This window comes from Pimephales promelas, chromosome 10 (genome assembly GCF_988280905.1).
Source record: "Pimephales promelas chromosome 10, fPimPro1.hap1.1, whole genome shotgun sequence".
NCBI classification, from domain to species: domain Eukaryota; kingdom Metazoa; phylum Chordata; class Actinopteri; order Cypriniformes; family Leuciscidae; genus Pimephales; species Pimephales promelas.
This window is the reverse complement of record NC_142778.1, coordinates 20,682,349-20,708,994: the sequence shown is the minus strand read 5'-3', so window position 1 is coordinate 20,708,994 and position 26,646 is coordinate 20,682,349. Positions and strand designations below refer to the sequence as shown.

Genomic DNA, 26,646 nt, shown 5'->3' with positions numbered 1-26,646 from the left:
CTGGAATCTTCTGCAACATACAGTACTTTGTTCATTTGTAAGATTTCTCTGCAAGCAACTTAAATTGTGATAACACATGAAGTACTTTCAATAGAGTTGGACTTAAAATAGACATTTTATTCTGTTTGAACACTGCTTTGAGCACCTTCTCTCGTTTTGCATATAATCTCTGTAATAATCAAATAGACATTTGTTAAATGTTACTAACCTGACTGTTTACATTTACGTTAACTCCACCAACATACTGTAAGTGCATCTATTGTCAGTAAAGTAATAAATGTTGCTTGTCTTTGAAGTTGATTGTTAAAGTTTTCAATAGAATTTATTTTAGACATCAAGTGTGTGCTGGCAGTGTGTGAAACCATAGGCAGGAGGCTTTTCTGTATATATTTTGGATCAATTCTGAAATTTCAAAACTTCTGTCACTGAAGTAACACAAGACGACAAGTTGAAGACATTCATCTTTATTTCTGAAATAGAGAATACAGCTGGTATTTTTGTTCATCATTTATACCAAATGCACTCTCTCTTGGTCTGCCTGAGTCTCCATGGCAACAGCGCTCCACTACCTGTACATTCGCAACCTTACATTAAATCAAAAACTCATATTTATATAATAAGGCATATTAGTATGTCAGCAGTAGTTCAGCCATGTACAAAACCAAACAAAGGTGGTGAGGGGGAAATAAAAGACCTTAAGTGAGTCTACATATAGAGAAGTGCACAAATCCTTGCAATAAATATCAACGTTTTCTCTACGTAACACAATAGCAAATATACAAGAGAAGAAATACAGGAATTACAGGAACGAATTATGCTGGTGCGGAATAAGATGCGATTGAATGTGAATACATATAATGGAGTGACTGCATAGTGTGGGCCAGATCCGGGCCAAATCTAGTACATGCGGATTCAACGCGTACCAGATGTGGGCCGTATCTGGGCCGTCACTATTTTGCTGTCTGGGCGACTTCAAATATTTACAGCACTGTGTTTCCTGGTACGGTTAAAGCTTATGAGTATCAAAACACAATCACTTTCATAATATATAAATATCTTGTTTATATAATATTTTCCTGTGTTTAGAAAACCATGGCAAAGTAATGAGTTTGCTTTCTGTGATGTAACTCGTGGTTGGTAGAAGATAAGCATGAACTCGGCTGAGTGTCAAGTTGTGATTGCTGGGCTTTTACATGTCAAAGTTGTTGTCAAAGGGCTCGATGACTTCAGGATTCATAACTCTGCCCATGAAGAGGATCGATCCTATTAGAAAAAAAAAAAAAAAAAAACAATTCATTAACAGCACAATTGATAACATTCACAGAAAAAGCACAATTCTAAAATAAGATTTATGCTTCATCTATACACATTACAATACCAATCAAAAGTTTGTGGTCAGTACATTTTTTACTTATTTATTTATTTATTTTTTTTAAAGAAACGAATACTTTTATGTACACTTTGTATTTTTGGACCTGAAACAAGTATAATACTTTTCAGCATTTATAATAAAAAAATGTTTATTGAGCAGCAAATCAGCATATTATAATGATTTCTGAAGGATCATGTGACACTGAAGACCAGATGCTGAAAATTCAGCTTTGCTGCCACAGGAATAAATATAAAACAGTTATTTTCAAATGGATAATATTTGGTAACATTTTATTTTGATAGTCCACTTTAAATATTCTTGTTGACATTTAAAGTATTTTCAAACAAAACGGAGGCTAGATAGGCCCGGCCTCCATCCACTTCATCTGTGCACTGACCCCCCAGACCCCACCTTCTTGTCAGTTATTGGCTAGAACAGTTTGTTATGTTTTGTGGAGCGGGTTGGCGCAGTTTGTTTTTGTTGCCATTTGTGGAGCCTGGGTTGTCTGCATAGACCGCATTTTTTTACAGTGTGTTTAGGGGACAGGCAGTGACCGATAGTGAGGAGATGTTTGTTGTATGCGACAAAAAATGTTTGGGCCTAAAAAACGTGTCATCGCTTAGTCAATTTGTGTTCATGGTCATGGGTTTTTGAAGATGGCACGTACCTGTTTTTCTGTTTCTGATGACGAAGAAAAAAGGGTGGTCAGCCATGACCTGTGGGTAAAGCACCAGCGTCCTCGTCAATGCGATCATACCTGTAAGAAAGACAAACAATAGTGGCTCAGTCATGTGAGACATTTCTATTAAAATTTTAATTATTAATTTTTTTTTTTGTTCAAATTAATTGTAATATTTTTGTGGGGTTTAAAATGAGGATGTAAAATCCTTGGGGAAAACTTTTAAGTAGTTTGGCATGATCTTTTGGTTTAAATTTTTAATATTTAAAAAAAAAAATTTTTAGTGTTTTTTTTTTTTAAATCTTTAACAAATTTTTAGCGTCAACGCAGGAAACCCTTTTGTTACATGGCAAGAGAACCATATCATATTCTTCCTTCAGGCCCTCAAGGTTAATACGTTCCTTCTTGAATGATCAAATTTGTCCTTGTTCTGCAAAATACTATTTAACTGGTATAACCTAATGAAAAGAATGGACACAAAAATTCTCTCCAGAAATAAAAATCTTTACCTTCAAATTTACAGAAGCCACAAAAAGGTTCAATAAAGTGCAAATGCTTTCGTGATCAACCCTTCATCAGTGCCATATAGTGTAAGCACATCTGCGTCTATTGACAGTATTACTGTAAACATCCAAATACATGTATTGGCACAATACATTGTCACATATAAGAGCAAAGTCATTATCACATATGGAAATGAGTCATGGTCAACTATTCATATATTTGATCTCAAGTCCCTATATTCTCTAGGTATGAATTAAGAACTGGCCATGAGCTGATTTTTCTGTGAAAAAAATGTTTGTGCATGATTTACAATACAAAGATTGTGGTGCACATCTGTTTTGTATATTTGTGTATACATATTTCTATATGTGTCACGACTCACGTTGTTTTTTTATAAATTCATAGGCCCAACTAAGGCCTGTAATTATCCAGCTGTTATTGGACATTTTTTTTTTACATCTAAGTGGTACATGCATTATTATAAAATCCTTTTCATAAATTCGGACTTCCATGTTTGTGTTTGACATCAATACAGAACGGATATATAAAAACTAATATTAAAAGTATTTAACCAATACTACATGACGACTAAGCCAACCTTTCATGAACCTTGATTAAAAAGACTTGTTTTGAACAGTAGGGGGCGCTTTTAGCTTGTCTGAATGTACAAGATTCTCAAAGCAATTTACTGCAGTGAGAAAAAAAAGCATAATAGAGAACATTCAGAAAAAGGAAGGATGGGGAGGAAAGTTAAGGTGCACAAAAGGTAAAATTGAGAAACGGTGATAAAGAAGAGTTGAAAAGGGGAAATCTGAATTAGAAATGCAGATAGAGAAAGAATATTAAATGTGTAATGTAATTATAGTAGAATGTGCCGGTTAATGTCACCTGATCCTGCGGCCCCCTCGGCCCCTTCCTCCGTCACCTCCAGGTAAGCCTTTTGCACAGCCTTCCCGATAAACAGATCCTGTCCTACTGTAGACAGACAGAATATGTAAATAAAGAAGATTACAGAATCAGAATATGCAAAGCAAGTTATTTCCATTTATTTATGAGCTGGTGTAAAGCAGGGATGCAGAGCAGTGATTTAAAACCCATACAGCTCATTCACACAGATTATAGTTTTAAGGACATATTTAGAACTGAAATCGAACAATTGATTAATTGAACATGAAAAAAAATGTAAAATATAATAATAATAATAATAATAATAAACATTTTACTAAAAATACTAAAATAATAGTATTGAACAAAAATATATAAAATAATAAAACTGAATCTGACTAATTGAAAAATGAATCCAATTAAAAAAAAAAAAAAAACTTTTCGTTTTTTTTGTTATATTCACCACACCCAACACAGAAAACAAGGTCATTTTAGCTGAATAAAAATGTGCAGTATGCATATATGATCATCACAATTAGACTTAATATTAATAATAATAATTATTATTAATATTATTATATAGCATAGGCAAATAGATAAATAGAACGTTTTGATGCTAAAAATGTGGGTGACGCTTGTATGAGCAAAAGCTGGTACCACAATAGCTGGGTGGTTGCCAGAGAAAAACAAATGCGTTACATCCTGTCCTTGAGCTGTCAATCACATTTTGATCATCTGCATGCATGTTCAGAATAACAGAGCGTTCTCATTAGTCAGTGGGTTTGTTTTATCGATTACCTGTCACGTCACCTGTCATGGCTGACAGATCGGCATCTTTGGTGAAGATGTTCTTGATGCCCAGCTGCTGCAGTGTGTCTCTCAGATCGATCTTTTGTTCCACCTTAAACCTAAAAAAAATGATCAGGTCAGTGTGAACTTTGTCCAAAAACAACAATTACACAGGTTTTATAAATCAAAAAGCATTTTATTTATAAATGAAATGAAAACACCTGGTAGAAGGTGAACACTGTGTGCCTCACCTGGGCAGGTAGACCTCCACCTTCTGCCTCTTGACATTGTTGGCCCACTCCTCCAGCAGCTGGGCTTTGATGATGGGCTCCAGGGTGGCCAGAGGAACCTCCTGACGGGGCAGAACGATCATCATGCTCATGTCTTCACCTTCATAGACCATCTCCAGGACCTGGTACGCTCCACCCGCCTCTGTGGTGCCGTCGCTGAACTCTCCTGATGATGGAGAACATGGTGAGGTTAGTGATCATTAAATCTACTGAATGATGGAGAGGATTTCAGTAGGATTGAGATAGCTATTATAATATTAATATTTTGAATTTTCGTTAAAGTTTTAGTAATTTTGTCATTTTTAAATGTTAGTCCCGGAAGAGATTTTTTATCAACTAATTACAGCATTTAGCAGGATGTTTTGAAGTTCTGTACTTAGCCATTCCCAAAGTCCTCAAAAGCTAAGTTAGGCAATTTCAGAGAGGCTAGCAATAGCAAGCTAGCTTTGAAAGCATGAGATCCAGCCCTCCCTTCAGAGCATCTCCAAAGCCACGCCTCCTTCAAAATATGATCACAACTCACACAGCAGCGTCTGCAAAGCATCCACAAGAGACGGCGTTTAACTACCTCATGTCTAACATTACAATAATAATGAATGTGAACAATTTAGAGAGCTCTTACTTTTACCACCTGACTGCTTCAAATTAATTTCGGCGTTGATATTGATGACATGGAAACTCATAAATCCGAGTCTGAGGATGTGAACAGCTCAAGGTAGAACGTCACGGTTTGCCTGCTCTTAATTACGGTAGTTACGACAGCCGCTACAAACAAATATTTTGTAAGGAAAAGTCTAAATATAAATGGAATCAGTACATAAAATGCATAATATTAAAGATGAACGAGAAACAGTGAGTGCTCTTTGCCATCGCGGCACTGACTCAGCACTGAAGAGTGACGCGCTCCACTGACTTCAGGAACGTCTGCCGCCTATTGGTTGTCGCTCGCGGAAATCGCCCTTTATTTGCATAAAGTTAAACATTTCTCAACTTTGTCGCGTCGCTGTCGCGCGTGTCGCCGGAAGTCGCCCGCTCACCATTGATAATGAATAGTATCGCGTCGCTTGGTCGCGTGTAGTGTGAACGGGGCTTAACGCAATGTTAAATGTAACACGAAAATTTTGCGTAGTTTCTCAGGGACACGCAGGTTGTGTTTACGCTATTTTTCTCTTGCGGTCTCCCGCGAATTTGCGGAAAGTTTTGCTAATATTTCGTGAAGATACTGGACAAAGAGTGTTTTGACACCAAGAAAGTAATTTTTTCGGTTTCTGAGTTGGGTGCCCAGACAGCAAACTGACATTGAATCAACGTGGAAACGACGTCTCTCCTGACATTGAAACAACGTTGATTTGCTCATCGAATTAACGTTGAACCAACGTCAGACGCGGCATTCTTCAAAGCTAAATGAAATCGAAAATTGGTTTGCTTTCATAACGTTGAAACAACGCGTTGATTTCAAGTTGATTTTCCGTTAGTTTTGAAAGAATGACGCATCTGACGTTGGTTCAACGTTAATTCGATGAGCAAAACAATGTCAGATCAACGTTGTTTCGATGTCATATTTCCACGTTGATTCAATGTCAGTTTGCTATCTGGGTGTATACGTTTCCAAATCTAACTTGCCTCACTGTCTTGTTGGCTCAAACACAGCACCATTTTGAAACATGTCAGCAATTCCTTGCAACTGTGAGCTGGGCTTAAAATATGTTTTACACAGTGGGGTTAGTTGTAACACAGTGTTACAAACAAGCCGCCAAAATAGGCCAATGCGATTTTCTCCGTCAGTCGCCCAAATTCTCCACTGAATTTGTACATCTAATGGGTGTTTTGGGGGTGTTGGAATACATATGGGGGTGGAAATCAACCAGTAGGGAACACTGATTGACAGGCAGGTTGGACATCCTATCCTATCATTGTATTTGGACCGAATGCAATGATTGGACATTTTTTGGTCCTGAGACTGCCACAGACAATATATGTACATTTTAATATTTAGATCACTTCTATTATTGATCGATATCAGGATGCAAAAAGAGTTTCATCCAGCATAACAAAAAGTGTTTATGAAAAAAAAAACATTTAATGTGACTCTGCTTTTTATTTAATGTGACTCTGCATTAAAAACATTTAATGTGACTCTGCTTTTCCTGTTTTGAAAAACTAGAGAATTCAAATGTTGAAGATAGCTCTGTCTCTCATTTACCTTCATCTGTCTTTTTTTGTCGGAGAGATGGATGGGACGAGCGCACTGCAGTGATTCTGTGGGATCTGAAAGTCCCAGCCTGACCAATCCGCAGTGAGTCATGCATACTATATACCACTGATGTTGAAGAACTTCTTACCATGGCTCCATAAATTTGTTATACAGTAAAACTGTAATAGTGTGGATTTTTTCAGCAATTTAAAATGGTTTTCTATCTTAATATACTTTAAAATGCTAATTTTATTCCTCTGCTAGCAAAGCTAAATTTTCAGTAGCCATTACTTTCAGACTACTCATTTCAAGCCAATATTCATACTTTCATTTTCTAGTTAAACTCCGAATTACAGCGAATTAACTAATAATAATCAAAAGAGAAGTAATTCAAGCCTGGTCTTACCGTAGTAGAAGTCTCCCTGCTGGTACATCATCAAGGTCTGAACTTCACTACCATCATCCTTGGTGAAGGAGAAGGTTCTAGTGTTTTCTGGTCTGAACTGGTTCTTCCAGCTGCCCCTGAAGTACACAGCATTTACCAACATGATCATGGTGGAGCTGCTGAAGTCATCGGCAGACACCAGGTTTTGGATTTTGCCTGCAACAACAACAACAAAAAAATTCGGCATGTCACAATCCTCTCTTTCTCGGAACAGGAAAGACGGCATGATCTCTTCAGTGGCATAAAACCATCTCTCGTCCAGAGCTCTGGGATTTGTGCTGGTATCTGACAGTCCTCTTGCAAAGGCTAAAGCTGACTGTGAGAAAATGGATCTGCCTGGAAATGTCATTATTATGCAGAATATGACTGATCTGCCATTATCTACTTTAATGTCCTCCTTCACTAAAGTCATAGTAAATCCTCTTAATGCCATCTATTCATTTTGAAGAGAGTTTTACTTGAAAGTAAAATCGTTCTAAATTGGATTATATGCTTTGTATTTATTCAGTGGTTAAATGACATATATACAGTATTTGGGTAAATTAATACTTGTATTCAGTGTAATGGATGTAAGGATGTAATAAATTGATCTAAAGTGACAGTAAAGACATTTATAATGTTACAAAAGACTTCTGATAAAAATACATCAAGCTATTTTCAACATTGATAATAATAAGAAATGATTCTTTAGCAGCAAATCATTCAGTATATTAGAATGATTTCTGAAGGATCATGTGACACTAAGTAATGATGATACTGAAAATTCAGCTTTGACATATGGAATAAATGACATTTTAAAATATATTAAAACAGAAAACTGTTATTGTAATAATATTTCATACAATTTATTTCATCAATTAATTGCAGTCTTGGTAAGCATAAGAGACTTAAATAGTAAAAATACTACCGGCTCCAAACGTTTTAATGGTACTGTGTGCATATTATACTATATTTAAGAATTGTGTGACTTCTAGTCCATGTCTAGCTTTGAGGTCATATATATGGTTATGCATGTACATATAAATGGACAAACCCTTCAATACATCCCAAGATGTCAATACAGGAATGAAAACTATTTGCCAAGCCATTCATCAAGTCTTAGTAAATAACAAGGACACAATTTCAAGAACAAACCGCAGCACACAGCCAGTTTGAATAATGTTTTCCTCAGTGGTGTAAGATGACTTACTCTCCGTGTGGTTCAGCACCCAAGAGTTGATGCGTTCAGCCACGGCTGCTGACTCGGTGAAGTCCACCGTCTCCAGCTCTGCTTTAAAGTACTTCTTCATGAGGTGCAGGAAGTCCTCATTGAAGTGAACCCCCCTCTGCAGAAAAAGGGAGTTGGCCAGCCGGACCACGTACTGCTCTTCGTCAGTGGATAGGGCCTGGGTTAAGTTCCTCAGTAGAGAGAACTCCTCATCTGGAGCAGGTGAAAAGAACAAGAAAATGGTGTATTATATGCTGCTATGCAGCTATAGTAAGGTCTGGTATTAATAATCTCTTGAAGAATTCTAATTTGTGGGTAAATTGTAACTTGGCCATGTTTTTGTGAGATTTGCCTGCATTTCAAGTCAAACCAAATGTTCTAATGTTATAATTAGTTTAGTTGCTGGTTGGTTTGGTGCAGAATTGGCTGAAATGTCTTTGCATGGTCACTGTTGCGGCCAACAGAGAAAAGACTCAGAAGTTGAAGATGAAAGAGAACATGTAACCTACATCATGCTATAGATTTTATTAGCTGTATACCTTCTCTGAAATGACTGTAGCCCAAGGCCTGTCTAATCTCCTCTAAAGAAGGGCCACGGGCGCCCAGCTCCACCATGCCCAGAGCCAGAGCCACGCTCAGCGGGGAGAAGATGATGTTCTCCTCTCCCCCCGTGATCTGGAGCTGGTGGTACAGTCTGACCGAGAACTCTGCCGTCACATCCTCAGGAACGTCTGCCGCCTGGCAACCACACCCCCGTAGCAACATCAACGGCAAGAGTCCGAGCAGCAACATGGTAAACGTGGGACAAGCTAAGGAGAGAAAGAGTGAGTCAGAGTCAGAAGGACATGGTACTGGAAATATAACACCATGTGAATGAGAGGCATGTGTATAGTGTGAAAGAGACACATCATAAAAATATTCGGCATATGTTCATGATCCAACACTTTCAAAAGTTAATCCATTAAAAAAAAGCACTTAATTACGTGAATTTGTTACTTTCTTCTTATTTTTTTTTAAAGCTTTCAGCTGTGCTTGTAATTCTGGATTGCAAGAGATTAGGATGTAAAAGAAAATTCCATACTTTTAGTTCAGCAATAAAAACAAAACAAATCAAATGTGACTAAACTTAACACTGTGTCACAGTGTTGTCTGCACCAGTCTGTCTTCATCTGCACTACACTTCCCAGAACTTTTTAGATTTTAAATAGTGTGTAATGTTGCTGTTGGTACATGAACAGTATCTGCAAAGTTGCAGTGCTGAAAGTTCAGTGTAAGCAGAGATATTGTCTTTTAAAAATCAGGAAGTATATTGCCTACAAAAACGACTCGATTGGGACTACAGCTGGGTTTTGGACATCACTACTAACCCACACATTTGCATACGCACAACCGGCGCTGCGTCATAGAATGTCTCTGAATAGGTTCACGCCCACTTTTGGGGGAAAACAAAGTAAACTCCCCATAGACTTTAATAGAAAATAACAGCAAAAACCAACGTCCGTACACAGCCGACAGGTGTAAATAACTTAAGAAATCACTTAAGTGTCTTACCTGGACATTTACTTGTACCTAATCGATACACCAGGTAAGCCCCTGAATGATTTTATTTCGTTTTTTTAAAGTAAAAAACCTTAATGTTTATATTATGAATTTATTACGATGATGGCTAGCCTGGGCAAGTTGATAACGGGCATAAAAAAAATGTATCTTTCATGCTCTATGGCAGGCAGGGTGGACATATAATTACTTGACATGTTTTATATAAATGATTTCTTAAGTTATTTACACCTATAGGCTGTGTACGGACGTTGGTTTTTGCCGTTATTTTGTATTGAAGTCTATGGGGAGTCTAGTTTGTTTCCCCCAAAAGGGGGCGGGGACAAAATTGACAGTTAAGTTCCAGGATGTGCCGGTTGTGCCTTCCTTCCTCCGGAATATGCAGAAAAGGGCATGACCATATTTCTGCGGCTCGTGGAGTGTGTTATGTTCACCTAGCTGTCAGGTCTTCTGTGTTCGAGCTTCCCACGGATGCTGTACTTCGTCAACAATGGATACAATTTATGTTTGATTATGTTCCTGAAAATGACGATCGTAATCTAGTGCTCTGTGCTGCACATTTTAAGGAAGACAGCTTCCAGAATCTCCACGAATTCAATGCCGGATTCAACAAGAAACTGTTACTAAAACATGAAGCAGTTCCAACTTTAAAACAAGAGGCAGAAGTTGTTGGGCCACAACCTGTAAGTAGGCTAAGACTTCGTCATTTTAAATGTATTTGCATGTATAATTCCAGACGTAGCCTTGTGTTTTGTTTTGTTTTTTTCAAATGCCAGTGCTGGCTTATAGCCGCTAGGCTACTAGTTATGCTATTTTGTGTCTACGAAAAACGCGTACAAACATTATTGACCTGAATTTTGTATAAGTACTAATATTGTAAATGTATTTTTCATGTATATATGCTTTATGACGTTATTTTCGATTTGATCAAGAACGTAAACTAATGCCAACGCTGTTTGTGTTTAACATTAGTTGCCAGTCAGATGCTATTGTCTAAAACAAACGTGTATAAAGTTAAAAAATGTAGCAAATTATCATTCAGAAACGTTTTGTAAGAGCTGTGTGTGGTGAGCTTCTGCTTGACTCTCTTCATCGCTGCTTTCTCGGTCTGATTCTGCTTAACTGATACTGCAGTATCGACCATAGTATCGACACCTTTATTTACATGGTTGGACCTTTGGCATGCACGTTTTTCCCATAAAGGTAATGGGCGTTAACCTTCCGGACAACGTGAGCGACAGTTTAGCTAAGCACAACACACAGGCCCAAACTAACCAATTTGTGCCCACTGCGTGTTTCTGAGGGAGGACAGAGGACAGCGCAGCTTTCAATAAAGGTGAAATTTATGAAAAATAAGACTTTTTAAAAAAGAAAAACCACAAATACATGTTATATTGCACCCCATAAACAGAATCATGCAAAGAAAAAAAGCAGTCAACCCCCCCTTTAATACTTCTGTTTCTGCCTCTGACTGCACAGCAAATGTTCAATGCACCAGCATACCTGCTTATGCAAGCGAACAAACCCACACTTATGCACAGATATAGCTCTACCTTCATCCTAGAATGGCACGGTCTCCTGGCTTTAGTTGTTGCCAGGCAACAGTGTTTTCCACACAAACAAAGAATGCAGGGGAGAATGTGGCCTTGTGCCATTGTGTGATGGAGACAGACAGGAACAGGCATGCCCTGCGTAAATCTGCTATAGAATTATGTTCTAGAATTATATAAGTTCGATGAAAAACTTTTAAAAAGATTAAATGAAAATTAGACTGAAATAAGTTTGTATAAGCCTACTATTACTAAAACTGAAATAAAAATTAATACAAACTAATCAGAATAAAAAATAAATCACAAAACAAAAGTAATAAAATAAAACCTTAATTTCAACAAATTAAGAAATGCTATAATGGAATAAAATAAGAACATCATAATAATACAACACTAGTAGTGACCGCTGTAACACCAGACCTGAGAAGAAGAAAAAACTGTTTCAAACTAAATTGTACATGAAGAAAATATTAAATGTTTAACTTACTGGTCTTTCAATGTTTGCCAATGCAAAGGTTGCTGCCACGAACTTTAAACTTTATTTTCAATTCAATTTATCAGTGAACATACATTTGTCTTTGACTGGCAAAAAAAGATTACAGACATATGTAGAGTAGATGTAGAGTAGATTACTTACAAATGTTAAAATTAGTTGGTAACTGTCACCAATTTAGGGGCCGTTCACACATCACGTCATTTAAGCAACAGCTGCTGATGGACTGATGGAATGGCAACGGCAGCCGGAAGTAAACTGTTAACTGCCGTAGCTAAAGAACGCAAAAAATCACTAAGCAGTAAAGAGTACGGCGTATGGGATAATAACCATTTGACAAAATACAAATAAAGAAAGTGATTTTAAAAAACAGGAGAGGGTTGCTTTGGGAATTCAATGATACACAATTACAATGCCACATTCCATAAAACATAACATTAACTTTTTTAACCTTTCACGAAGACTACTGCTGTTACCGTAGTAGACATGATGGTTATAGTAGAACATTGCGAAGCAGCAGTCAATGTCGCGCATGTGCAATAGAACGCCAGAATGCTATTATCATTCCACTCAAGGGGGTAATCCATCTGCTGGAAGTTGAAGCCGCCATTGTAGCAGAACTTCACCTGCTGTTCGCATTCCATTGACTCCCATTCATTTTGGCGTCACTTTGACAGCGAATAACTTTACATCCGATACATCCAAAGACTCCATTTGTCCATTATTTATTTCTAAAGAAACACGACAATGTATAAAATACTCCATTACCTTGTATCTTATGGTGTGGCCCCATAGAAGCAATTTTGGTAAAAATAGGCTAACGATTGCGTCATAACGAATCGACTCTCCGTTGCACAGAGAAATTACCGTAATAGACAGGAGAAGATGCTCGCATGTGGAGGCATAAAGTCCGATAAAGTTGAGGGAGAAGCCCATAGAGAGTCATAAAGTTTACTGTCTATGGTTCCACTAGACTAGAGGCTGTGGCTTCAAGTCCCTAATGCCACACATGTGCAATAGAACGCCAGAATGCTGTTGCCGTTCCACTAGGCTGTTGCTTAAAGTCCCTATAGACCATTTCACAAGATGTAAACAACACTGTTCCAGAAGCACTTCCTGTTTCAGTTTTTTAACACTACATAAAAGCTGGGATAAAATACAACCAACAGAACATTTAAAACTGAATCAAAAAGTTAAACAAACATCTTTAAGATGTTTTCGTTACATGTAAAATAAAGAAAACAGTTACAAACTGAAACAGGAAGTGTTTCCCCAGATAGCAAACTGACATTGAATCAACGTAGAAACATGACATCGAAACAACGTTGATCTGACATTGTTTTGCTCATCGATCTAACGTTGGACCAATGTCAGGCGCGTCATTCTTTCAAAACTAACGGAAAATCAACTTGAAATCAACGCGTTGTTTCAACGTTATGAAAGCAAACCAATTTTCGATTTTCATTTAGCTTTGAAGAATGCCGCGTCTGACGTTGGTTCAACGTTAATTCGATGAGCAAAATCAACGTTGTTTCAATGTCATGAGAGACGTCGTTTCCACGTTGATTCAATGTCAGTTTGCTATCTGGGTCTGGACCAGTGTTGTTTACATCTTGTGAAATGGTCTATACGCCATATTCACAACAGCGCCATCTTTGATTTTTAATGAAAATGAAAGCGAGGCTGTGAGGGATAGACATGCATCTCTTCAATGGGCTGTACTGTTATTTAATGTGTTTACGGATTGTTCTGCTCATGAAACACTGGAAAGATATCTTTCCAAGAAATTTCACTTGACAAAAAACTCAAGACAATGTAAGCTGTGGAAAATTGTAAGTAATCTAGCAGCTTTATTCAACCTTTTACAGCGGATGCCATTGGAAACACGGTAAGGCTATCCCTCACGGCCTCACTTTCATACCTGTCATGGCGCTGCTCTGAATAAGGTCTATTAAATGTAGGCGGGTGGCAAACATAATGGAATAATGGAAGCGACTTGGTTCGCGGTCGTTTCCAGCAGCATAGAGTAAAAGAAATGGACACAGCGAAAAAACCAGCCCGTTCTCATCCTTTAACGTCATATAGAACGCTATATGCAAAAACGGCGCTGTACTACGCACATGGCACCCTTTATCGTTTATATAACACGCGAACCCAAGACGTTATAATTTAAATCCTTTAGCGTGAATATGACACGCACACCCTACCCCACACCTAAACTTAGTCCTCACAGCGCGTGTTATATTGACGATAACGGGTGCCATGTGCGTAGTATAGCGCCGTTTTGTCACATAGCGTTCTATATGACGTTAAAGGATGAGAATGCGTTGGAAAAAACACTGCGCTGCCAAAACACTCAAGCACCCACAGCTAGGCGTTTTCAGCAGAGCGTCTAGCGTTTTCAGCTGGCTAAAACTTCAGAATCTTGCCGGAAGTAGTTACTTTTCGCCTAGTGTTTTTCGAATTCTAGGATTTCGGACATACTACTCTGCTTGCGTACTGTTTTTCGCATACTATATAGAAGGGAGGTATTCGATTTCGGACACAGCTTCAGTGTTTTCAACCACATAATGTTTATTTTAGGTTTCAGACATTTAAATACACATAAGTACTAGCAGAAAAAAAATGTTGAATCTGTAAAATACACTATGATGTCTATGGAAGCAGCTATAATAATCCTTTCCATTAAAATAAGAAGACGCATTTTATTAATATCAGATACACATTGTGTAAGTAGCTTTACATTTAATCATATTCTTCTCCCTGTTCACCGGCCACTTACTTTCATGTATTTCGTGAGAAGTTTAGGAATTGACGTGTTGTAAGCTAACATGGTGCCGCCCATCGCAAATAGCCTACAGCTCAACTAACGTGATCGTTATAAAGGTGTTTAAACTAAACACATCCACTTGTACAAATTTGGCAATCGGAATATCAGTTTCATGTTATAGCTATACGTTTGTGAATATTTTTAACAAAAAAGGAAAAAGCAGATCATCATTCATTCTGCGCTGTGTCACGTGACAAGCAATGATGCGTCACCATGGAAACATTAAAGTGACAGGTTCTAAATAATGGTCGCCTTGAAAAACTCTGGGGGATCAGTTAAAATATTTGAAACTTAGGTGTGAAAGGGTTAACCAAAGTTTTTACTAAAAATAGGCCAACTGTGTTTTTTTGTTTGTTTGTTTTCTTTGTAGTTACAGTAAACCATAGCTAATTTTAGTAATGGTTAACATTAACGTGACTAACGAATCGGTTACCTAACGTAACCTTGGTTCTCTCTGAGGGAACGTGTATTACTGGAAAGATTCATCTTCCCGAGATATTGAAGCCAAAATTCATCCTTGTCATTGTAAATGTTTGAAATAATGTCATTGTAAATGTTTGAAATACTGTCATTGTAAATGTTTGGAATAATAATTTATATTAGAGTATAAAGGTATACAGCAATTCCCTTTTAATGTGGATATTTTTACATGTTCTAGGTTATATACTAAGCTTGTATTTTCTATCAATCACTCATCTTGATGTTCAGTGTTTGTTCAATTACTAATATTGTAAATGTGCAGGTATTCTGTACTCATACATTTAGTTAATTTAACAGAAATTGACTGTAAATTTGCTATTATTAAGTACTTAATTAGAGATTGGTCAAAGTTGTGAAATTGGATCTATACAAATAAAAATTGAAAATGTAAATTTTTATTCTTTATGTAGTTATTGAATTTTATACATAATTTCATTGTTATTTTACACAGAAAAACTTACATTAAAAGAAAATTAATTTTTCTATTTGAGAATGTTTTTTGTTTTTCTTTTTTTCAAAGTTTTTTTTACTGTAATTTGACGGTAAGTGTTTGGCAACGTTGCTGCCAGACTTTTTACGGTTATTTTATGATTTTTTTTTTTTTTTACAGTGTACCTCATTCGTTAATCACAATGATTTAAATAAGACAATCTTCCACCACCATGATATAAAAATACTAAGAAACAATATTCCATTCTTTGTTACCAACAACATGAAGTACATTAATATTACATTATTTTAGGGTTTTCCACCTGGGGTTTGGCAGCAACACAAATGCAATAGCATGTCACTCTGAAGGCATCGAATACAGGCATTTAAATTAAGCTGACAACAGAAGTTTAAAATTTCAGAATAACCTAAAGCAATAACAAGCAGGGGCCAAGCACAAAGAAGGCACGATAAATCATGCTAGCATGGCTGGGTATCAGACCAACTGCAACAATGAGCAAATAAAGACGTGTTAGAATGTTTTTAGAGTAATTTTGGCATCATGCCTCAACTTTGTTACTGCGGTATATGAAAACAGTTCTGTCTTTTGACATGAAATCCATTAATTTTTGTTGGCACAGTCTGAAGATGATATGGCAAAATTGGCATCCATGTTCTCAGCATGACCCAAGGAATCTGTTAATACCATTTTCATTGCAAGAATAGCCCAAACATCAAAAGCTATTAACATTTTTGGAAAATTTCTAACTTTCGTAACTAGTTTCATTTTGTAACAATACATCAATGTGTTCATGAAATATAGCATTTTATTACAAAATTCAAAATGCCTGACTCCAAAAATGGCCGATACGGTCAAATTGAGTATCATTCGACACAGCATGCTGCACTGAATTAAAGATACCAGTCTTTTTATTTTCGCCAAGTCATTCAGAAGTTATAAGCAAATATGTAAATTTTTATATATCTCCTGACCACTAGGTGGCACTGTGTCAGAATACGCTAAAGCGTTGTGGAGGTATAGCCTCCGGTTCATTTGGCCGTGCCCTTCGTCAAATTCGTTCGCGGGTTATTCAAGAACGGTTCGACATATCAACTTTTTGACTCCAAAAAGTACTGTTTTATGGTGTTGTAATGGCACTGAGTTGCTATGGTGTTGTTGGACATCGTCAGGGCATTGCTATGTGGTTGCTAAGGTGTTTTGAGTGGTTTTATTCAGTTGCAATGCATTTACATTTGCTTTTAGTTTTATCCAAAGTGGCATAGGATGTTTGATGATCTGAAAAATGTCTGATGCACAACAGTCATCGATTTTCAATCTATCAAAACAACATTACATGCATCTATTCAGCACCACATTGAATTCAAGCGAAACAAGCAATTGACTCAAAAGTCTGGTTCGCAATCCACAGATGATTCATCTGTTCTCATTCTTTAAACTCCTGATCTCTCCATTCAGATACTCTTGGTTTAAGACGTAGGCTTGTGTAACCTGACCCTGGTGACCGAGGTCTGGGACGAAAAACAGATGGGGACTGTGAATGGGAGAGAAAAGTGGGACGACAAGAGAGGGTTCGCCTGAAAACAGCACCAAACCTGCCTGACCTTTCGCTTACCCGTGCTGGATTCTGTACAAAGGTCTGATGGCCACCTGAGAGAACTCAACGAGACCACCAACCACCCTAACGGGACCAACCAGAAACAAAGAAATTCTGGCTCTTGTGTGAGCTCTCCTCTCTGGTGACACTTTATTTGTCAGTAGACCTTCACTGAGAGTCACTGAACTAGTGGTTGTTGCACATGCAAAGCCATGTGGTTTTTAGTGTGTTGATAATTCAGTACAGTTCCTTGGGTGGTACTAAGTCTCTAAGGGTATGTATACAAGATGCTGTTTTCAATTGAAAACAGAAACAAATGTACTGTATTTTCCGCACTATAAGAAGCACCGGATTATAAGGCGCACCTTCAATGAATGACCTATTTTAGAACATTTTTCATATATAGGGCGCACCCAACATGACATCATGACTTTTGCGTAAACATACATGCCACTTTCGAGTCAAGTGGCGTGTTATCTCTACGCATTTTGAGCTATCCGCGTGTATCCACGTGTATGCGTGTATGTCTACGCCATTAACGTCCGAGTGATTCCGCGTGTCTGTACACGCCGTCAAATGTCTGCGTGAAACGAAGCAAAATGTAGATCTACATCTGAGGAGCGATCTTTTTTTTTTCCTAGGATGGTAAGGGAACAGTCATAAATGCCATTAACCCCAGTAACGGTTAGGTTTAGGGACGGGGTTGTGGTAAGTCATATATTTATATTATATATACAGTAATGACGTTAAGTCAACGGCATTCATAAACACGCTGAAAAGCGATTATGCGTCTTGATAGCACGCCAAAAATTGAAATACGAATTGGCGTGTCATAGACACGCTACTTCATGAGATCAGTCTGGCGCACCGGATTATAAGGCGCATAAGATACTGCAGTCAAACGGTTGACTGGGTTTGCGTTATGCCTCCACTATATGTGCTAAAGGGAATGTAGCGAGTGCGCGGCACCGGAGGTGAGGCGTTTATTAGTAAGCGTGATCGTGCTGGGGCGGGCACGGAACTTACATTTGCAGCCTGACTTATATGAGTATTCATGTGTGCCGGGTCACTGACAGCAACAGCTGGCTGTTTTGAATGAGACGATCCGGTTACTGTGAATGAGGAGCGCTTTATGAACATTCTGTGACGCGCGAGCAGCGCCGGGGACAGGCCAATTTATACTTCTGCGTAGGGTGCGCGCAGTAGGTACGGCGTAGCATACTCACAGACACGTACCATACCACGTACCCTTCGCCATAGCCTGACGCGCACCTCCTCAAAAATGTAACCACACGTCGCGACGACGCGGACCGCAAGATCTGTGATTGGTCAGCTAGCGTTTCAGAGCAGTACTGCAGAGCAACCAAGACCTGACGCAGAAGTATAAATGCTCATGACGGCGTCGCCTACGTACACTACCGCGTACCCTCGACGCAGACGTATAAATTGGACTTTAGTAAGAGCGAGCGCTCGTGAGCGGGCACATGACTTACACACATAACCTGATTTATATGAGGTTGAACTGGCTGTGTGACAGAGCAGGCATAAGATGGACACGAGTGCGAGTTCGCGGGCGAATTTAATAATGCAGAGCGTTATTAACCAATTGATCCATATATAAGGCGCTCCAGATTATAAGGTGCACTGTTGTTTTTTGAGAAAATTAAAGGCTTTTTAAGTGCGCCTTATAGTGCGGAAAATACGGTTTTGGGGCAAATGCAAGATTTTGTCATGCGCATGCGTACAGTATGTTCACACATTAGGCCTTGCCCACTGTAATTCATTTCAGTTTGAAAACGCATATATTTCTCTCAGTTTTGGCCCTCTGTCCATGGAGGAGAACGTTTTTGTTGTTTGGTCTGCCAGGTGAAAATCATAAGTCTGATTGCTTAAGGTATAAAGTATAACAAACAGTGAGTAATGAGTTTGATGGCAAGGTTTAATACTTTTTTTTGAAACCACTACAAAGCTGTCAGTGTTTTTATTACCTCAAAGCACAACTGCAAATGTTTTCTGAGAATGTCTGATATCTGGCTGTCATCTCAAGCAAAGCCTAGACAACCCTGTCAGTATCTGCTGATCAAGCTTCAAAGTGCCACAAATCTCTTCTCAGTTCCTTTCACACACGCACAGAGCAATTGCTTTAAATATCCTTCCAACTGCCTTTAAAATGTATTCAACTAGCAAGTGCATTAGTGAAGACATTTTCGAAATGGGGGCAACACGCGCCCCTTTTCCTCTCTTGCTTTTTTACTCTTTTCATTTTGAGCTCAGGTCTGAAATACAAGAGACTAGAAGGATATAGAAAGAATCTGATGGGAGAAAGACCCGCTTACATAACATAAGTATCACGCTGGCTATACATGCAATTAAATAATTCAACTTAACTGATGAATTGTGTTTCTAGTTACAGACTGATCTCATGAAGTAGCGTGTGTATGACACGCCAATTCGTATTTCCATTTTTGGCGTGCAATAATCGCTTTTAAGCGTGTTTATGAACGCCGTTGACTTAACGTTATTACTTAAGTATATATAAATATATGACTTACCTCAATCCCTAAACCTAACCGTCACTGGGGTTAATGGCATTTCCCTTACCATCCTAGGAAAAAAAAAGATCACTCCCCAGATGAAGATCTACATTTTGCTTCGTTTCGCGCGGACATTTGACGGCGTGTAGAGACACGCGGAATCACTCGGACGTTAATGGCGTAGACATACATGCATACACGCGGATAGCTCAAAATGCGTAGAGATCGAAAGACTTGACTCGAAAGTGGCGTGTATGTTTACGCAAAAGTTGCTAGTTAAGCTGACCAATCAGCTTTTAAGAGGCTGAGTGGAAACACCAGCATTCAAAACACAGCATGTGGAGTGATCAGACAGCTCAGCAACAATAAGTGAGATGTGAGATTGCATACTTGGTTTTATAACATCTTTCGCAATCGAGGCAAACAAACTTGGTTTTCCGTCAAGTTCTGAATGGGTCTCTTATTTCCCAAAGAGGATCATTCATTCATACAGGCGTCATCATCTGAGGGAGAATCCCAGTTGGTGGCACCAGGACAGTCTACACACATCTATCAGCCTCCTCTTTCCTGACAGGATGGCCCAGATAGAGCAAGGCATGCTGGGTAAACTGCCATCTCTCTCCTCTTTCTAGCTCCAGAAGCCTCCAGAGGACAGACCCAGTGGTGCAGTGCTGTTTAGAAGAGGACACGGAAAAATATGACGGAGCAGGAGCAGGATTTGACTGCAGGTTAAATATCGAGCAGGTTGAGGAATTGGAATAAAACCAAATGTATTCAGACAGAAGGTTACAGACTCTGAGGAGAAGACATACTAGTTGAGGAGTTAAAGAGCCATGCACTGACAGCGCAGTGGTGAGGGAACTCCACTGGAGACCAGAGAAGTGCAAGACATGGGTCAGCTTTAATTAAACTCTATTCAAGCAAAGACACCCACAGGAACCAGCTCAACACTGTTGTACAGAACAAACTACTGTTATCACACTGAAGGTATAGATGCAGGAAACTGAGCTAAAACAGACATATGACTTACACCTGGGAAATTTACTTCTGAGTTGAGCTTTTAGACATGAAGGTTTATTTATATTTATTTCATTAATTTATTATTTATTTTATTTTTTATTTGATGCATGGCATCTAAAAAACATTAACTTTGTGTAACTTTGTCTATACATTCTTTTGTACTTTGATATTATTTTTAAATGAACGAATGCCTTATAATTGTGAATCAAGGTGAATCAATCACACACAGCTTAATTGTGAGACTCAAATTAGCGATGGCCTGGTTACTGACTGGTTGTTCATATGATAATATTTAGTTAAATATGCACATTATGAGATGTTTATAGTATTTAGTTTCCATTTTACACAGAAATTGCAGAACAAAAGAAAACACTCTTCTTCAACTGTATGTACAACCTTAATGGGTTCATACAATTATGGGACTTAATGGGATCAACAATTTTGTTTTTATTCATTTTTTTAAATTTTTTTTTTTAAATGTTATTGTTGTATAATGTAAGACACTTATTCTTATATAGAACCTTTTTGGCATTAAGGGTTCTTTAAAATTGAGTCTAGAACCCAACTGAAACTTTTTTCAGTGTAGAACAATTGCTAATGAATGGATGCAGAATCGTTAAGAGGAATCTATATATATATATATATATATATATATATATATATATATAATTCACACACAGAGAGAAAAAATGAGGTACAGCGGTACAACAGACACTGAGGGAGAACCCTTTAAAGGTATTTGTATTTGTATTGTATGTATCATTTTTACTCCTAAAAGGTGCACTGCATATTAGTACCTTAGAGTACAAATACATACCTTAAGGTACCACTATGATAGCCTGGCTGCGCCCGCCTACGCACTTCCGCTCAATTTCATTTTTCTTCAGTACTGCGTCTGGGACCGCTCCATATCCTTAGGTTTCCAGAAATCAATTTTTTGTAGGACCAATCAGCGAATAGAGGGAGTGGAAAAGAAACTGACGTTGTTGGAAAAGAAACTGACGAATATACAGAATTTAAAGCCGGATTGTTGTCGTCTCACCTCTTGTTGCACAACGGAGGACCAAGTGAAGGAGGCAGAAAGGTTGGAAGTTTGTGCTGGGCAGCTCGTGCACAATGACCGTGACATTTTGGACTTTAGCCTGGTGTTCAGAAGCCCCGAGTCCTGGCTGCTAAACTATTGTTGAAGATCCGCTCAGGAGTCATGTCAGTCGCTCAGATTCCCAACAGTAAATTTACTGATTCTTGTGATGAATAGAACATTTTGAGCCCCTTTGTGCACTCGTACAGGAGGTTGGTGTGTCCGTTTTACATGTTGTAAATCATACAAATTGGTTGTGATTAAAAAAAAAAATTGTCATAAATAAAAATTTGAAAACCCATACTTTGGAGACTATATTTGATTTTCAGTTTTAGATGTCAATGGTTAATTTGTTTTAATAAAAAACAACAACTAAATGCCATATAAAAATGTACAAACACATACTTTGAAGACCATAATTAAGGTAATTAAGAAACAAAAATACGTAATATGAAAAATTGTTGTTTATTACACATCTGCAGACAGACTGATCATTCACTGTAACTTACAGCATTGACTGAATAATCACTGTCTTTCATGTCAAATATACATTTCGAATTAATAATTGTTCCTAGATTAACAAAACCTGCAGCTCTCGTTGACTGAAATCCTATTGTAAATTTAATCCTCTGATCATTCGGAGTTTGGACTTGTTGTTTCTTTTACTGTCTATGGTTGTTTCCAGCCGTTTCGGCGCATGACATACGTCACTCACGACCACACATTAGCGATTGGCTATGGCAGATCGTGAGTGACTCTGGGCAGATCCAATAGATTTGAACTTTAATAGTGAACCCGCCTACAAGGAAGGAAACGTTTCTCAATTGAGGGAGGCCAGACTCTCTGTACAAATGAAATGTATGTACGAGAGTCTGGTAGAACCAGGCTACCACTATGAACCTTTTTGTTGTAAAAAAAAGGTACACAGATGTCCTTTAAAGGGTTCTGCCCCAGTGACAAACTGTTGAAACAGTAACATTTTTACATATTTTTTTCTCTGTGTGCATCCACACGTTTAAATCAGTCCAGTGGGAGATATTTGCAGGCTCGAAACCAAAGACAATCCAGATTGTAAGGTTTTACAGTAGCGAAGCTCTCATCCTGTCAGTAGTACTGGAAACCACCCAGGTCAACTCATGGCAGCATCCATCTATCATTAGAGGGTTAGTATCCTGACAGCATTCAGAATAAGAGGCTTTGACCACAGTATTTGTGGTCTGTGTGTCTGTGTGTGATATTATCTCCTTCTGTCTGCACTGGCACAGCTGTCCAACAGCAAAGCCCACAGCTGGAAAATAAACAAAGTAGGGCCATAAATCGCTGCCAACATAGAGATCACCAGGCTGATGCACGTCACTCTATTATAAATGATATGAGGCTCTTCTATGCAAGCATCACATTTCTCTTTCTATTAAAAAGTAATTTCCCTTTTACTTTTGCCTGCACTTTCCTAAAGGAACAGGTCACTCAAAAGTAAAATTTGTCATCATTTACTCACTCTTTTTTTTTTTTCAGTGAAGCCCATATTGTCATATAGTTAAGCAGATACTATAACACACACACAGTTTGTGTGTGTGTGTGTGTGAACTGCTTCAAGACAGCAAATTACTTGAGTTTGACTTTACCTCTCCTTGCAACCCAGAGTTAAAAACCTTTTATCTTTCCCAAGTTCAAAGACAGAGTCATTTCCTCTCTGTGCTGACGAGAGAAGACGTGACTCAGAAATGCAGGCGTCCTTCAAAAACACCCCCCAAGAGGGCAAAACAGTGACAAACCCAATCGCTCATAGGCTGCCAATGTTCAGGCGCTTCAAATCTCCTCATCAACATTCATGCCAATTCAGCAATTCTACAAGAGGTTTATCAGTGGCAGAACAGCCTAAAACAGTCAGCAGTGCTTCTATTTTAATTAATGAATAAAAATAAGCTAAATAAAATACATAATTGAAATATTGTGTTCAATAGCTGATTAATAAAAATAGTTATATATTCAAATATTTAAAATTAATTGTAAAAAATAATAAAACAGACACATGAAAGTACATAAAGTATTAAAATATTAAAGAAACTTAATAATAAATAAAATATTAAAATAGTATTTTTAACATTTAAATATGAATATGAATTATCTACAAATAACACAAAATAAAAACAACACATAAATAGTATGGGTTCAGTTCATCTTATTATTAAAAAAACAAATAATAATAAAAAATATGAAATTTAAATATAAATATTTTTATTAATTTAATTTAGTATATCCAAATAAGACTAGAGTGATACAACTAGTCGAAAGATAAATACAGACCATATAAACCTTTTAAAATTGCACATGATATGTCCGAGGATGTCAAAGAAAAAATATAGAACTACTAATATACTGTATAAATATAATTAAAGGAATAGAGACCTTAAAAATGTACTCGCTTTCCAGTAAAACAACAAGTCGTCCATGTAGGCCAGCTGTTCGCAGGCTTGACACATAACTAAACAGCGGTCAATAATAGGAGTTTTGCATGTTTAGAAAGGCCATCACAGACGCTCAAGGAACATGCTCAAAACGCAACAGTGAAGTTCAATATATTCTGCACACTTAGTGACACAGAGTGCCTTTGAGAGAACACAGATGTTTTTAATACTCTTTATGCCATCTGTTCTGTCCTGAGGCCAAGTGACGAGTGTTAGCGTGAAGACAACAATCCGTCAGACCTGGAAAAAATCCATTTGCCACCACTGAAATTTAAGCTATATATGGCTGTACTTACATAGTACCACAGTAACCTTAAAATTGAACAATTAATATGTAAAGCCTTATTTAACTTAAAAAAAAAGAAATCACACACCAATTGCTTATAAATAGGGCTGGGCGATAAAACAATAACGATACAGTAGTTATCGCGATATAATTTTTCTCAGTAAAACGATATCAGGACTGTTTGCGCCAAAGAAATCCACCAGTGTGGTTAAAAAAAGGAGAACATCAGTTAAAGTATGCATCAAATTAATTTGTTTAGACACAAAAAAAAATCTTTGAGTTGGGACTATCATCCAACATGCACCATGATTTTGACAAATCATTTGTTTGCACCAAAAATGGTGCAGAGCAAGTTACCAATAAGGTAGACTACAATTCTTTGGGTTATGGATTTGTTCAAAATTTTACCCCTTCACATGCAATAATAGAAAACAATATTTAAGCAGTAAAATTCTATTACTGCTTTCTGAAAGCTATCATAGAAAACAAATAACAATATTTGCAATATTTCCTGTATATATTGCAAACTGTGTTGGTTCTGTCAATACATTCGAGAAAGCACTTGACCGGTCACTATTCATGCTTTTTTCAAATGAATGGCTTATGCAAACCTGCAAGCCAGCAATCAATCTGGGAATCAATATCCACTGATTGGAGGTGACCACCAAGGTATCCACATATGTGTGAATGTGATTGCGATCCCCAAAATGTGCAGCAATTCTGTTCCAACTCCTTTGCACCTTGTAGGTTTTTTTCCAGAGCACCATTCTTTTTTAGTCCCCTCTCTTTCCTCATCCCTTTTCTATCGATCCCTCGCTTTCATTGCCTCCCTACTCATACCGATTGCACTTTAACACCTCATTTTCCTTCCCCTCTCTTTTAGTGGCCTCTCTCTCTCTCTCTCATATACTCCACATTACACACACTCTCCAGCACAACTCTCCACGTGAAACGCGTCCCACAGAACAAACCAGCTATTTTACACCGGCACTAGCAAAGGGGGGTTTGGAAAGGAGGTGCGTTCTCCATTCTGCTCTCCCCGCATGTCTCATTTACAGAAACACAAGATAGGATTTTCTTGCAGGAGATGATTTACGCATCCCCAGATACGCCCAGATGTGGGAATGCATTGCTGCATGCCGTTTGCAATATAGCTACCCTTCCTGATTCAATGCAAACATTTGAATGATTGAATCAATAACATAACACAATAAAAGCCACATGATATCACAAAAAACAACACTACACGCTAATCAAGACAAGCATGAACAAATGGTTAAAAAAAGATGTGCATAATTATCCTGAATTTTCTTCAAGGATTGTGTTTTTTTTTTCCAATTATTTCTATAGAATGAAATGTATGCAGAATAGATGTAGCCTATAAGTGAATTGCATGTAAAACTGCAAATGAATATCACTCCAAGAACAATTAGGCTATAAACTGTAAATAAATTTGATATTAGACCTAGATGTTATCAGACCAAAAGAAAAAAAAAACATTTGTGAGGGAAAAAATGTTATTATAGGACATTCACATCTGCAAAACCTCTCTTGTAGTAGACCAATTACATCATAACAATTACATGATGGTGAATTATAAACCTTGCAGAATACAACATTCCTTGTAATTCTGAACTGATGACATTTGGATAACATGAAAATTCGATGCGTGGATGGGTCTTACCGTAAGATGTCAGAGAGATGCTGATGCTTTGGGATGCTGATGTTAAATCCTGCTCGTCTCTGCACCCTCACACACCTTTATTATGAGAAACAGCCCTGCCCCTTTTCTCTTCTGATTGGCCAGGCCAAAACTTGTTTGTTGACATCTGTTTTGTGTTTTTCTTCTATTATTTGTTATCTTACGTGTTCTAATTTTATCAGAAATGAATCGAATTGCTTGTGATTATTAACCAAACATATTTTCAATGAATTCT

The 26,646-nt window shown here is 37.7% G+C and overlaps 1 protein-coding gene across 2 annotated transcripts; it reads right to left on the bottom strand.

The window, feature by feature from the left end:
* Nucleotides 1–443: 443 nt before the first annotated feature.
* Nucleotides 444–26,618, bottom strand: serpini1 (serpin peptidase inhibitor, clade I (neuroserpin), member 1). Of its 2 annotated transcripts, none has more exons than XM_039654387.2 (9): nt 26,394–26,618; nt 8,905–9,174; nt 8,348–8,578; nt 7,120–7,314; nt 4,481–4,685; nt 4,239–4,348; nt 3,444–3,530; nt 2,040–2,129; nt 444–1,263 (listed from the first exon to the last, which is right to left on the bottom strand). In XM_039654387.2, exons 2-9 carry the CDS (start codon nt 9,155–9,157, stop codon nt 1,190–1,192), a joined length of 1,245 nt encoding a protein of 414 aa, XP_039510321.1. In that variant the 5' UTR covers nt 9,158–9,174; nt 26,394–26,618; the 3' UTR covers nt 444–1,189. The 2 variants fall into 2 exon arrangements, with proteins under 2 accessions (XP_039510321.1, XP_039510322.1); XM_039654388.2 differs by having other exon boundaries at nt 3,444–3,527.
* Nucleotides 26,619–26,646: the final 28 nt, after the last annotated feature.